This window comes from Centruroides vittatus, unplaced genomic scaffold (genome assembly GCF_030686945.1).
Source record: "Centruroides vittatus isolate TY-2023 unplaced genomic scaffold, ASM3068694v2 contig_799, whole genome shotgun sequence".
Taxonomy (NCBI): Eukaryota; Metazoa; Arthropoda; class Arachnida; order Scorpiones; family Buthidae; genus Centruroides; species Centruroides vittatus.
Genome location: NW_027122516.1, coordinates 2,012,509 through 2,027,417, shown reverse-complemented (window position 1 = coordinate 2,027,417; position 14,909 = coordinate 2,012,509). Strand labels below are relative to the sequence as shown.

The 14,909-nt window shown below is 34.7% G+C and overlaps 1 protein-coding gene and 1 long non-coding RNA gene across 2 annotated transcripts in view; both read left to right on the top strand.

Moving 5' to 3' along the window:
• Positions 1 to 13,009, top strand: part of LOC136981970 (uncharacterized) — a 34,057-nt gene extending 21,048 nt beyond the window's left edge. The window contains exons 3-6 of the mRNA XM_067278395.1: positions 2,481 to 3,731; positions 4,821 to 4,927; positions 11,649 to 11,713; positions 11,783 to 13,009. Of these exons, the coding sequence (XP_067134496.1) occupies positions 2,481 to 3,731; positions 4,821 to 4,927; positions 11,649 to 11,713; positions 11,783 to 12,982 (2,623 nt within the window). The 3' untranslated portion in view covers positions 12,983 to 13,009. The remainder of the gene's footprint in view (positions 1 to 2,480; positions 3,732 to 4,820; positions 4,928 to 11,648; positions 11,714 to 11,782) is intronic.
• On the top strand, positions 6,366 to 8,955 carry LOC136981915 (uncharacterized). Its single transcript, XR_010881806.1, has 3 exons — positions 6,366 to 6,474; positions 7,583 to 7,727; positions 8,544 to 8,955. It is a non-coding gene; the product is annotated as an uncharacterized lncRNA (long non-coding RNA).
• Positions 13,010 to 14,909: the final 1,900 nt, after the last annotated feature.

Genomic DNA, 14,909 nt, shown 5'->3' with positions numbered 1-14,909 from the left:
TCCTAATTTGTACGATTGCAACGAGGTTGTTTGAATACCCGTTTAATTTCTTTTAATTTTAATTTCTTTCATTTAATTCTTTATGGAATAAGTAAAAAGAAGTACTTTAAAACCTCATCTAGCTGTATTTGTTTCATTGTTTTGTGCTTGAAATTATAACACGTAACATAATTACAAGTCATAGCAAATGCATTTTTTTCAGGTTGCAAGTAATTTACATTCGTTCTTTTCGGCATTTATGAAACTGAAAGGGATTTCGAAAGGAGAAAAAGTCTGCATCAATACAACAAAATTGCATTGAGTCACAGAAATTCGCATTTTAAGAATCTTATCATACTTTAAAACTTAAAGAAACTTGACTGAAATTTTTAACCACAAGGAAAACTGACTAAAAGAAGAATAAAAACTGTGATGTCCCTTAAAATCGCCAAGCATCAACAACTGGAAAACATGTAATTTATTTGAATTGGCCAAATAAACGCCAAACACGATTGTGTAATGGACGCAACAATCAAACACCAATCTTTCTTGTTTGGAGAACAGACGGGCATCACAACTATAGTGATGGTTAACTGACAAAGGCCACATGCCATAACACTGTGCATCTATGCAATGTTAGAATTCAATTCATCTCGCCGAAATGCACTGGAATGTCACATCCTATAAATGCAAGAATTATAAAATGTTTCAAGGCTCATTAATCGTGGTCATCGAGTGAAACATATCACCGACTTCATTAACGATAAGAAGCGGAAGTGATAACCAAAATGATCTACAATAGTTAGACCTACATTGGGTTGACCAAACAGAGCACTTATTGATGTTTATAATAAAGCACCTCACGAAACATTACAATAGCTGAACACTTCTTCCAGTATTGAACATCTTATGCACGTAGAAGAATTTTAAGCCATCGAGAATAATGCCGAATTCATGCAGACATGTCAACGGAAGACATTTTAATAATCGTGTAGCCTGATCTGAAGTCTCTTCAGAAGAGGATGAAGAGAAATAAAATGACAAAACCCCATTACAAAAGAAGTTAAGAGGGATTGTTGAAAGCGCAAAAGTTCTTGGAAGCGTTATATGTCATATCATCGCACTGGAAAACACGTTTAGAAGAATTAGAGAGAGGAAGAAATAACAGACTTCTTCAGCCCCACTGGTAAGACATTAAACACGAGTTATATTTCATTAGCATTATTAGCATTTACAATATTTTTTCTTTTTATAAAACTCATCCCTATTCTCAAAATTAAGTTTTTTTTACCATTTTATAATAATTAAAAATATAAAAAATTCTTAATAATAAAATATAGTAACAGATGTAATTTAGTATCATTTACAAATTTTATCGAAATATATTTATATAATTGTGAAAGATAAAATTTTACATTTTTAGCTAAAAGGTATCACATCATCCGCTGATAATATTTGCTTAATTATTTATTTAACTTATCAACTATTGGCGACGATATCAAATTTCGTATGCTTGATATACGAGAAGTTTGTTTGTAAGGCTTGCACTGACGTAACAATAAACTGCCCTAATTCCAGCTTAATTAACATGCAATTTAATTGTTATGTCGACTTGAATAAGGGCTTATTCTTTGCCTAGTATTAGCTGGAATGAGGATAGTTTGTTCGTGTGTTCAGGTCAATACAAGACATATATATTCCAGCATATCAATACAAGCTATGAAATACAGGGATCCGATCCCTTCTCGTAAGAACGTAAAAAGGCCTTTGTAGCGTGAGATCCTAGGCTAGTAGTATTTTACGTCACCCTTGAAGTGCCGCAACGACACTTCAAGGGTGACGTAAAATACAGTGCCAAGTAGCGCCATAATATCTGTTACGTGTACTACTAAAAGTACTAAAGCGCTAAGTAGGATTACCTGAAGAAAACAAGATTACCAATTTAGGGTACTAAAATTAAATAACGATTGAAAAACACTATCCTAAGCTGTAATTTACCTCGATATTACTTTGATTCCGTGCATAATTATCAAAGGAGGTAATTGGAAACGATATTGCCACTACCAAATTAATGATTTTCAAATTCTCAAACTGAAACTTGCAAGACCAGGTTACTATACAGTATATAGGCCTAATTCTTATTGTTAGAATTACCTCAGTTTAGCGTCACATCCGATTTAGCGCTAACGTCAGAGCCGAATTAATTGATAACTTTTCTAATTATTTACTGTTTATTTGTGTCATTTCTCCTTCATTAATTTGAGGGGAACGTACTTTCTATATGACATTTTTATAATTTTCAAGGTAAATTTTTTTCACGTCTTGAAATTTAATGATATTTACTGACTGATATTTTATGTGAATTTTTCCTTCTGGAGATGATAAATTAATCAAGGACACGTTTCCTAAGATAATAGAAGACATATATTCCGCGTTAAGTGCTGTAAATTTACATTTTCTCCACTTGCGAAACGTTTCGGCAGGCAGAAACTCATTTAAAATTTGCTCAATATCTATAAATACTTAAAAATTTCGTTTACTTTCAGATTTAAAAGAATGGCTCGTTTGCTGGTTGCAGCATCTTTCTTGATGGTAGCTTCAATTGTTCTTGCGAAAGAAGACAGGATAGAATCATTAAAATATGTCAATAACGTAAACTTTGGTCATAAATTATTCAGGAACATCAGTAGATACGAGAAGAATTTCTTCTTTTCTCCTCTCAGCGTATCCAGTTTAATGAGCCAAATCTATATGGGAACTAAAGGAGAAACGCGTGGAGAGATAGGAAGTCTTGGCCATATTTTCTTAGACCTGTTTGATATTAACGTACACGAAACGTATCACAAGTTATTCAGACAATTAGAGAGGAGCACAACGGATTATCAGTTGGAGATAGCAAATGGTCTGTTAACGCAGGTAGATTTCGAAATTTTGGATGAATACAGAAATTCATTACAGCGTTACTACGATACTTTAGTCAAAGAAGTTGATTTCGTACAGGATAGCAATAGAGTTGTACAGCAGCTTAATTCGTGGGTAAGAGAGAAAACTCATGGAAAAATCGCCTCACTCGTAGATCAATTAGATTCAAGCACTCGACTTGTACTACTCAATGCTATATACTTCAAGGGAACGTGGAAAACTCAATTCGACCCCGAACTCACCGAGGACAGGCCATTTTATAATAACGGAGGTGAGAACTCTGTGTCAGCTCCTACTATGAGGATAAATACCAAATTCCCTTTCTTCAATGACTATGATAGAAAAGTTAAAGCCTTACTGTTACCCTATAAAGGTAATAATATTAGTATGTTAGTTCTTTTACCCTACGAAAGAAACGGTTTGGAAAGGATGAAAAATGAACTGGTAAATGATGACTTAGCTTCATTCCTCGACAACTTAGATACGACTAAAGTTATTGTTTCCCTTCCCAAATTTAAGTTTGAAAGCTCTAGAAAATTGAAAGAGGATTTCAAAAAGGCTGGAGTCGTTACGCTGTTTGATAATCGTGCCGATTTATCAGGTATCACCGGAGATAAGAGCCTCTACGTTTCTGAAATCATCCACAAAGCAAAAATCGAAATTAACGAAGAAGGAAGCGAAGCAGCTGCAATTACAGGAGGATTTATATCTAATAAAATGCTACCTCTGCCTTCGATTATCAATGAATTTAACGCAGATCATCCTTTCCTGTATTACATCGTACATAATCCAACAAAGGTTATCCTCTTTATGGGTAGTGTTGACGAATTGTAATTTAAACAATTTGTTAAGCTGAAAGATTTTACCTTTTTCCTAGTAATAAAAGAATTTAGAATTTAAATTTGAATTTAATTCTTAGATAATTCACAAATAATCCAACAAATAATTTTCATTAAGTCCGACCCTACTCGAGATATGACACATAATCCTCTTTATTTACCCATACCGTCGAGTTTCATATTCCAAAATTTAACAGCTTAAATGCCCCTTATATATAAATTACCATGCCAAATTTGGTTTTTAAATCTTTACCCCATTTTGAGATATAAAACAAAGTAGATGCCAAAACACACACACGCACATGCCCTAATTTTGAAATGACCCCACCTCATTTTATAATTTATAAAACTTAAATTTATTCACAAAAATTTTCAACGAACGCAATTATTTAGAATGCAGTCCTTTTAGTATTAATGGTAATGGTTGGTTGCATATAGTGTCTTTTGCCTTGGGAACAAAAGGTAGTGTGATGCATACAAGGTCTTTATCAGCATGCGGATTTCAACATTTAAAGTAACTTATATATATTTTTCATTGAGTAGTTTCGATTTTAAAGATAAATAGGTATTGACTTTAACAGTAAAATAAATTAGTGTAATGAGGAGTAATGATAGAGGCATAACCTATGGCCTTAATTCATATATTCCATCTCCCATATCTCCAGTCGAACCTAAACCTGCTAAAATAATATTTTCAAATAAAACAATGCTATACAATTTCTGCATTTAAATATGTAAAGTAAAAGTAAAGAAAGTACAATAATTTTAATTACCAAACACCCTTTAATCCATTTTAAAAACCCGTTTAAGAGCATTGTTACATGAAATATAATAGTAAGACAAGGGTGCACCTAGTAGGGTGGGCAGCAGTATATGCTGTATATATAAAACTAAATAGCCGGCAGCTCCATCTTTTAAATATAAGGCATGATCAAAAAGTTTCCGTTCGAAGGCTGCACAATTCAGATTTGATATGCCAGTGATGCAAAAGTGCCATGACCATTTAGGCAGGCATACCACTGCTTCACCAGGTTGAATATACCCCGTTAGTAAAACTCCTGTTTCTGCCGCTTGAATAAGTCCAAAACTGCCTGCTGCACTTCTACGTCCGACCGGAACCATCGACCTTTCAAGGACTTCTTTAAGGGACCGAAGGCGTGAAAATCGCACGGGGAGAGATCAGGACTGTAAGGCGGGTGCTCGAGTGTCTCTCACTTTAGTGCGCGTAGCTTATGCGTTACGACATTTGCGGTATGGGGACGTGCGTTATCATGAAGCAGAATCCCCCCATTTCGCAGTTTTCCTGGACGTTTCGCCTTAATTGCACGTCGTAATCTCTCCAGCGTTTCGCAGTACCGTGCCCCAGTGATGGAGACACTTGGTTCCTTGAAATCAATGCGCCCTGGTGATCGAAGAACAGGATAAGCATCACTTTTCCAGCAGATGACTGGCTCTTGAACTTCTTGGAACGAGAGGACGAATGATGACACCACAGCATGGTCGCCGCTTTCGACTCAGGTTCCCAGTGGTGGCACCAGCTTTCGTCGCCAGCAACAATGCGCTCAAGGAACATGTTGCCTTCAACATTGAAATGCATCAGGTGCTTCAGGGAAACAGTTATGCGGTTTGATTGTTGTTCGGAATTTAACGCCCGGGGTATCCACTGGCTGCAGATCTTCGATAGCCTAACTCCTGCCGGATTATATGTTGCGCGCTACCGAAGCTTATGTCGAGATCTTTTGAAAGAGTACGTATGGATATGCGACGATCCGCCCTAATCGCATCATCAGCTGCCCTCTTGTTGTTGTCTGTATTGGATGTGGCTAGCCTCCCAGATTGACCTGCATCTTGAGTCGAATCGCGACCAGCTCTGAACTTTGCGCACTATTCCACTACGGTGGTTTTCGACAGGCATGCTTCTCCATACACATTCTTCATTCTGCAATAAATGTCTACTGGTGGTATGAATGTCCTTCGGCAGCCAAAAAAAGAATCACAGCATGTTGGTCCTGTTTGGACGCATGTGGTAATAATGTCGCCATTGTTCACGTTTCAGCGTTTTCCACACAATAATCCCACGCCTCGCTGTCGGTTCTTATATATCCCACATCCGCGATGCTCTACTTTGCATATATGCTGTAGCCACGTCCTTAAACGGAAACTTTTTGATCGTCCCTTATACATGCACCAATGATGCATATGAAAAATCCCTTTTAGTGCCGTCTTTTATTAAAGCCTAATTTACAACTAATTCCTTTACTGGCCATTAAAACTTTTAAAACATATAAATAGCTTTCACAGTGGTAACTTAATGACACGTGTAGGGATTAGGAACCCATAATGGGCGGGCTATACAGCATAAAACCTGATGATACCACGCATGAAACAATTTGCATTCTATAATATCATTCTATAATATCTAATGTATTTTTAGTGGTTCCATATTTAATATATCGAATTTTTTCGCGAATAAATTAGAAAAAAAGAAAGGAATTTGTGAAGTTTTCGCACGATTTATTTTATTTTATTTTTCACTTAATTTGCATAACAATTAGGACTTCTTATACAAAAGACAATGATGGCGATGGATCTTCATTGCCTACTTTTGACCTGTATTTTTAAATATAGGCTATTTTAATTAAGAAATATGAACCTAGAACGAGAAGATTATGCTATTTTTACTATAATGTTAATCTTTTATATTTTTAATACGTTCGGAATTAGCCCACTCCAAGTAAGATTTACATAATTCTTGTATATAATAATAATAATAATAATAAGAAATATCATACAAGGGGGTCAGTGAATATATAATTAAAATGGTAAATGCTTTCTTGCCCTTCAATAGAAGGTAAAAATTTAAATATTTCATAGATGTAAATGTGAATAATATGTAAATAAATATCTAAATATTAGTGTTTAATCAATTTAAATATTGTATTATCTTAAAATAATTAATATAATTACAGTATACACGAATCTGGTTCAGTGTGGTATATAAAAGTGTAGAAATTAAACATATTTTTCTCCTTCAGTTTCTTGTAAATACATGTACAATTACGAAGTATTTGACCAATTTACTATTTTGCAATTTTATTGATCATTCTGGGTGTACTATAGATTACCACCTATGGAATTTCAGGACTTTGATTATATATTTGAACTCAGGGGACCGAGACGAGTTCAACGGTACCCTATTTTTGGACCGGAGACGAAAGATAAAAAAGTTGTCATACTTTTCAAATTACCATACTTTTTTAATGCTCTCATGAAGACGGCACCATAGTTGCTAGTACTGCCATCTTGCGGTAAAGTCTGCAAACCATGACGTCGGACTACGGTCATCTCCAGTAGGGTTAACACGCGATACGAGAGCGGAGAGAGCGACGCGACTTCCGATCATCGCGCGATCGCCATTTCGGTTAATGTTACTTATGGCAGCAAACATAGCGGCCGTTCCCACTGTTCGTGCTCCCGACTGACCTCCCGAAGGGGAGCCGCCGGCAGGCCGCCATGTGCTAAACGTCACCAGTTATTGATTCACGGTAGTTCTTGAACAAAGTAAAAAAAAAAGGGGGGGAAACGCCTACTGAAGGCAATTTTAACGGCAAGCGACGCGACTCCCGATCGCGATAGCGAGGCCAACTTAGCGACGCGACTGCCTATCATCGCGCGATCGCTGGAAAAAAGTATGGTAACTTTATTATTTTTCGTCTCCGGTCCAAAAGTAGGGTATCGTTGAACTCGTCTCGGTCTCCTGAGTTCAGATATATACTCAAAGACCCGAAATTCCATACGTGGTAATTTATAGTATCCCCATAATTCTTTATAAATATTAACAGGTATTAAAAAGTGGAACTGTGATCACGTTCTTTCCCTTATTTATATTCAGAAGTTATTCTCGAATGAGGGATCATCTTGCATGTTTCACTTTATGCTTTTCCCTTTTTGTCTTAAAACGACGATAGAACTATTAAGATGGCTGTGGTAAGTATTGCTTACTTTCCTTTAAATATACTATAATTCGGGCCGCAATATTTCACATAAAATTGGCAAGCATTAAACAAATATTTATGGGTGGAATCAGCAACACGAAAGTCAGATGAGTTATTTGGATTTAATGGTTTTATACAATAGATTTCTATTGTATAAAACCATTAAACAGCTGTAGTTAATCGCGTGTTTGCGCCTTAAGAATGGCTTAGCCACGTGTTTTCTTCATGTGTCTCAACATCAAAATAAGGGCCAGTTTCCTATAAAGAATCCATCCACCTAAGAAGATTGTCCATGTGTTGCGTGTCCGATCCGATCAGTCCATATCTCAGGATGGGATAAAGATTAATAAACGAAATTTGGCATGGTGGCTTCTATATGAAGGGAATAAATACTATTAAATTTTGGTGGTGAAAGGTCGAGAGGGTGGGGAGATAGAGGAGGGATCATGTATCGCGAGAAGGGTAGGATTTTATTTGTTATTAACACTTGTACTGTTTTATAAAGCTCATCCCTACCCTCAGAATTAAGTTCTTTGCCATTCTATAATAATTAAAAATAATAGTAATTTTTTATAACAAAACCTGTAACAGATGGTGCCATACGCAATTTTATTTATTGCTGCTTAATAATGAATTTTTATTTAAAAAACATTATAACAGCCGGGCAAGCTACGCATCTCTCATTTCTAGAATATCATTTTTTGGGGGGACCGCTCGCCCTCCGTTATATACAATAGCAGAGAAAGTAGTAGTAATTTTTACTTTTAAAATATTTTAATAGATATTTTTTTTTTAATTTTTTTCCCAGCGAAAATTTGATATATATTCCCGACGAAAATTTCTGGCTGGATCTATTTGGAATCTTATCAATTTTTATATATTCAGTTATAAGCTACATCATGATTAGTACTGTTTTTAAAATAATCTTTTTACATTTCTTCCTGAATTAGATCGAAAACATTGAAATTTTCCCGATAATTTGATGTAAGAGATGATAAATTTTAAAAGTTGACATTGACATATTGCATAGTTTACAAATTTTAAATTGTGGTGATGATTTTAATTTTGTATTATTGTTCGTTTTTTTCAATGATATTATTGAATAAACACTGCAATAAAAGTTTTGTTTGTTTACAACACGCTTTACGCAGCATACTAATTAATAATTATTCAAATTAAATTCCAGCATCTCCCATTGTGGGCACTATTGGAAGGGTCCACTTGGTGTCCGCAGGAGGCAACTGAAAAAAAACTGATTTTCAATATATAATTTAATTTTGATAATTAAATCTTAAGTGGGTCCTATTATTTGGACAGGGATCTGTTTGTGTTTAGGGCGACGTGCTCGCCATATTTCGTTCGAATCGGAGAAGTGAACGTCTGGTAGTTTCCTTGTTAGTGTTCAGTAGTCCATGGCATTCATATTGATTCAAACTTAACGTAAACTTTTATAGCTCATAAATGCAATGAAACTAATGTAGGGTGGCGCACGTAACCAGAGCCCCCGAAATAAATGAAGAGCGGTCGGTACAAAGAGCATTTCGGGCTCCCTTTCGGAGATACTGCTTATACAGATAAAATAATATAATAATAGCGAGGTTGCGGCCGAAGTTTTTAACGAGAAACGTGTACGTAGGACGTTCAGCGCCGCAATCCTGTAAGCCCAGAAGTTCGACAATGGCGTTTGGAACGTCAGTGGAATCATGCTCGATGTTCCAAACGCCATTGTCAAACTTCTAGGCTTACAGGATTGCGGCGCTGAATGTTCTACGTACACGTTTTTGCGTTAAAAACGTCGGCCGAAACCTCGCTAATATTGAAATTGAAAAATAATCTAGTGTAAAGGTTAGACCACAGCCAAAGTTTTATTATTATTTGGCATTTCAAAATGCTAGATTTCTTCTATGCATTTTGTGCAAAATAAAGGAATAAAACTATTTACATGCGTCATTTCTTTAACTTTTGCTTCATCTCTGCATCGCGATATCATTGAAAAGGGTGGTATCAAACGGGGCTTCCTGGACTCCTCACATCGCCGTTTCTAGCTTCACGTTCATGGGAAAAAGTTTAGTATGGAAGAAATTGCAAGAATATAGAAACTGAAAGCAGAAGGCTGAGATCTACTCCTGGAATTTATAAAATTTTGGGAAAATCATCACAAATACCTCCTATACATAGATTAGGAAGATCCAAAATCACATCTAAAAGGGATGATAATCGAATCGTGCGCCTTGCAACGCAACAGGATAAATCAGTTCTTCAAATTCTGTTTGAAAGTGGGCCCGCCAGTGGTTAATCGGTTCCATTTCCTAAAACTGGGAGTTCTGTCGTATGTTCGGGCCACTCCAGGACGGGCTGACCACGTGGAGTTTTCCGGTTTTCTCTACGTCTGTAACGCCTGAATACGGGCCAGTTAACCTTAAAAGACCTCCCGGAAGGGATCGCCCAAGGGTTGCGTTGCCATAACTTAACAAACAGCAACTGTTTAAAAGTGAATATCAAAAAGCACTGCTCATCGAAGAACTTCAGCAGTTCCATATATAAAATTTCTGCTATGATAAAAAAACCACTACTAACAAAATGAGGTGGGTTAAAGATCACATGGTGTGAAATGACCAATGGCTCTCAGTTCTTTTCAGTGATGAAAAGAAATTTAATTTGGATAGCCTAATTTCTGGCATGAAATTACGAAAGAAAAGTGCAATTTTTCAGCAGGCAAAAGGGTGGTGGTTCTATTATGGTGTGGAGATGCTTTGGATTTAATTAATGGTTTCCATATCTGGTCTACACTTTCATGTATCTAACTCCGTTCTCGATATTAAGAAAGAACAGACAGACAGACGCCAGTAGAAATTTATAGGTCTGCCATATTTAAATAGCAGCGCAATATAATGAAGTGTAGAACCAGTACAGGGCATCCGTGTTTAAATCATATATACAACTATACAGAAACAAATAAATTTCACATGAAAAAAAAATGTTACTCAAGGCATAAACTTTTGTTAGTATTGAGTAGTCATCGGCTTAATTATTCGAGAAAATTTTAAGAATAATTTGCCTAATACTGTTAAACGGGGATTCTTTCGTATGGATAAAACGAGGCATATCTGACGTTAATAGTTAGATAAAGCCGAAAGACAAGATTTTTGATCATACCCTGTGTAGTATACTTTCTTCTTTAAAATTTGTAATTTTTGTTTGATTATTGAATGTTTAAATAATCAAAGAGAAGTTATTTTGTCCTATGGAACAATGAACACGGTTGAATATTTCCCTAAGTTACCGAGGCAGTTTGACTCCCGGGAGGTCTTTCATGGGAAATTGGCTCATAAAGTGAAAAAAAAAACTCGAAAAATCATCGTAACCAGCCCGTTGGCAAGGTGCGAACCCACGACTACTGTATTAGTTTTCAATGGTTTTACCCACTCAGTAACTGGTGGCGGCAGTCAGAACACCAGATTTTAACATTCTCCGATTATCTACACTGGAAATATAAGGCAAAGAACATAACTAGTGTTCAAACTTTGATGCCCCTATCTCGGCTCAACCTAAAAGAAAAGCCACCTAGGACATTTCATAAAATTAATCAATAAATTATAAACAATTTTTGTGACATCCCAACTAGAATAAATAATATTCACAAGGTCGATTTACAAAAGAATAAACTTAAATTTCTATCGGCATTAGCTTTAATTATTATAGTTTAAAATTTATTTATTACTTTTAAAACAAATTTTAAAAACATTTTTAATAGGAAATGACTGTTTCATACTTCCAATTTAAAATTATCAGTTGATGCCAGTTGCTAAAGTTTTCCTATAATTTCCTTTATTTCATTCGATAATTATAATCATTAAACAGTCATTTCCGATTCCATAAAAGTAAAATTATACCATTAACCATCTGTTTTAAGTCGGTAATGCTTTAAAAGTTACTCGCAATCCAGTGACGACTGAAACAATAATTTTAATAAGTAAGGTACATATTCTTAGTTATTTTTCTATTTTTAAATATCTTAACATATAATTCGTTTAATTTATTCGATAGAAAATGTACAAGAAGGAGATATTATTTGCAATTGCAATATTCATATTGTTTATCAATACCAGAGCTCAACAGGAAATAAAACAGCTATCAAAAGCAAATAATGATTTCGGTTTCGAACTTCTGAAAATATTTCCTAAAAATCAGAATATTTTCTTTTCTCCTGCCAGCATCTACGTGGCACTAGCCATGGCTTATGGAGCAGCAAGAGAAGAAACAGCCAGACAAATGTATAATACCCTTCAATACGGAAAAGGTGGATTAAATGACGAAAACATACACCATACTTTCTACGCTTTGCTACAACTGTTAAACAATGGATCGGACGAATATAAACTGGAGATAGCCAACGCCATTCTAGTTCACAATGATTATAATATTCTATCCGATTATAAAAACTTGCTACAAATTAATTACAATGCCATGTTTAAAGAAATCGACTTTCTTAAGGACAATCAGCAGACTGTCGAGGAAATTAACAATTGGGTTAATGAGAAAACTCATGGAAAAATTACAAAGTTAATCGATAAACTTTCGCCCATGGCCAAAATGATTCTCTTAAATGCTATTTACTTTAAAGGAATTTGGAAGAAAACTTTCAGACGTGATTCCACTGTAAATGAATACTTTTTTAACCATGGAACTGATCGTACGTCTGCTCCTATGATGAAGATGAAGGAAGACTTTCTTTATGCTTCGTTTTCCGGAAAAGGTTATCATGCTATAGAATTACCTTATAAAGGAGAAGATATAAGTATGGTTATTCTATTACCATACGAATACGACGGACTGAATCAACTAGAAACGACAATGGATTCAGACGTGTTGCAAGACGTTATATCCGGTCTAAGATACAGCAAAGTAGACGTACAAATTCCAAAATTTAAGCTTCGATATTCAAGAGAGTTGAAGGCAAATCTACAAACTTTAGGAATGCAAAATGCATTTAACGTTAACGCAGATTTTTCAGGAATAACAGGAAGGAAAGAACTTTACATTTCACAAATATTTCATAAAGCTGTAATCGAGGTAAACGAAGAAGGAAGCGAAGCTGCTGCAGTTACTGGAATAATATTCTATCCGAGAGTTGGAATAAATGTTCACGTAACACCAATATTTAATGCTAATCATCCTTTTCTGTTTTTCATACGAGATCGCAGAACTAATATGATCTTATTTACTGGACGTGTAAACAGTTTGTAACATTATTACATTAATTAAAAAAATACACTTAATTAATAATTTAAGCTATTTTTATTTAGAATACTTATTTAAATCATTCACCATATTGTATCATTTTTCTTTTAAAAATATTAATTTTATAAGAAATATTAAAATTGACCTATAAATATAGACGAAAATACATTATTTAATTAAGTACAGTATACACTATTAAAATGTATTGTTACTTGATTAGTCAAGTGCAAACTACTACACCGGGCCACCGGTGAGCGACAAATCAAATTTGAAATACCTCGATAGTCACTGAAAAAAAATTCAGCAATGAGTTGCTTAACTTTCCGGGCAACTTTTAAAACTACGCGTGTAGCGCCATCTATTATGATATTTTATTACTAAAAATATTTTTATATTTTTGATTATTATAAAATAACAAAAAGCTTAATTTTGAGAATCGGGATGGGTTTATAAAAAAATTATAAATTGTAATATAGTGTAAAATCGTCATTAAGTCAGACCATATTCGAGATATAACACACAATCTTCTTTTATCTCTCCATCAAGTCGACCTTTAACCACTAAAATTTAATAGCATCAGTTTCTCTAATAAACAAACTTTCATTCAAAATTCCACAAATTTTCGACAAAAAGCACAGGAGATATTAAGATTCAAGCAGGGTGAACAAAATCATGTTTTCCCGCATATACAAATATTCATACACAAAGAAAAGAAAATTCGAAATTTTTGCATTTCTCGATGTTTCATGGTGTCCTGAGACCAAAAAATATAAAACTCTTGGGGTCATTTCTTGATGGACCGCCATTATTTTTTCTCTATTAAATATAACAGATCCGGGAAAGAAAAATTTGCGAGAAACACTTTTGACATTCGGAAGTACAGTAGAGACTCGTAAATCGGAACCCCGGTAATCGGAATCGCCGGTAATCGGCACGATTTTCAGTCGGACTGTGTCGTGCTGAATCGAACGTTTTTGATACTAAATTTACTTCTAAAGTATAATTTTCATATTTTTATATTCTTCAATATATTTATTTTGTTTGTACAAAATGCAGAAATAATTTTTAACGATACGATAGCCTCGATTATTATTATAAAAATTTTCGTTAGGCTTAAAATCGACGAAAATTCAACACGAAGCGACACGCAACGGAGAAAAATTTCAACATCGGACAGGTTAATATATTTTTTCGTACATAATCGGTAATCGGAACAAATCCCTAATCTGAACAACACCAGTCCCCAATTGATTCCGATTTTCGGTTCACTACTGTATTTTCTTTTCTTATTATGACGGTAATTAAACCTTTTTTCCTCGGCACTATTGTTCAAAAAATGATGAATTCAATAATGTCATCTACTTAGCTATTGTTATCTGCTGTAAATGAGTTATTTTTCGATCTTTGATTCACTTTAATTGGGTTGCAATTTGAAAAAATTGTAGGCCTATAAATTCTCACTTCTGTCTTTGCATAATCTGGAAACATTTGAAATTCGAGACTAGATATGGAAACCGTAGGGGCAAGAGGCCCCTATTAAGTATATGATTTTTAAAACAAGACCGTTACTCCTGCGTTTATGATGAAACGTTTTGAAATGACAACTCCATAAAGTAAATTTCTAACATTAAATAATCAGGAACGTCTTGATGTGTAATCACTTGGATGTTTGATTCGTATGTAATGTCAAGCAGATGTTTTATATTATTTGTAAATTCTGTTTGTTAATGCGTGATCTCTTTCACCGAAAATTCTTCATATTAATTTGCATGATGTGTGATAAACTCAATAATTAATAATGGACAACATTTTCTTAATGTTTATTACAGTTTGGTACTTATATTACATAAGCCTGACAATTTTCCGCATTAAGATGAAATTATTACACAAAATGTTTTGAACTCTTTCACAAACAATTCTTCTGTGAAACAGT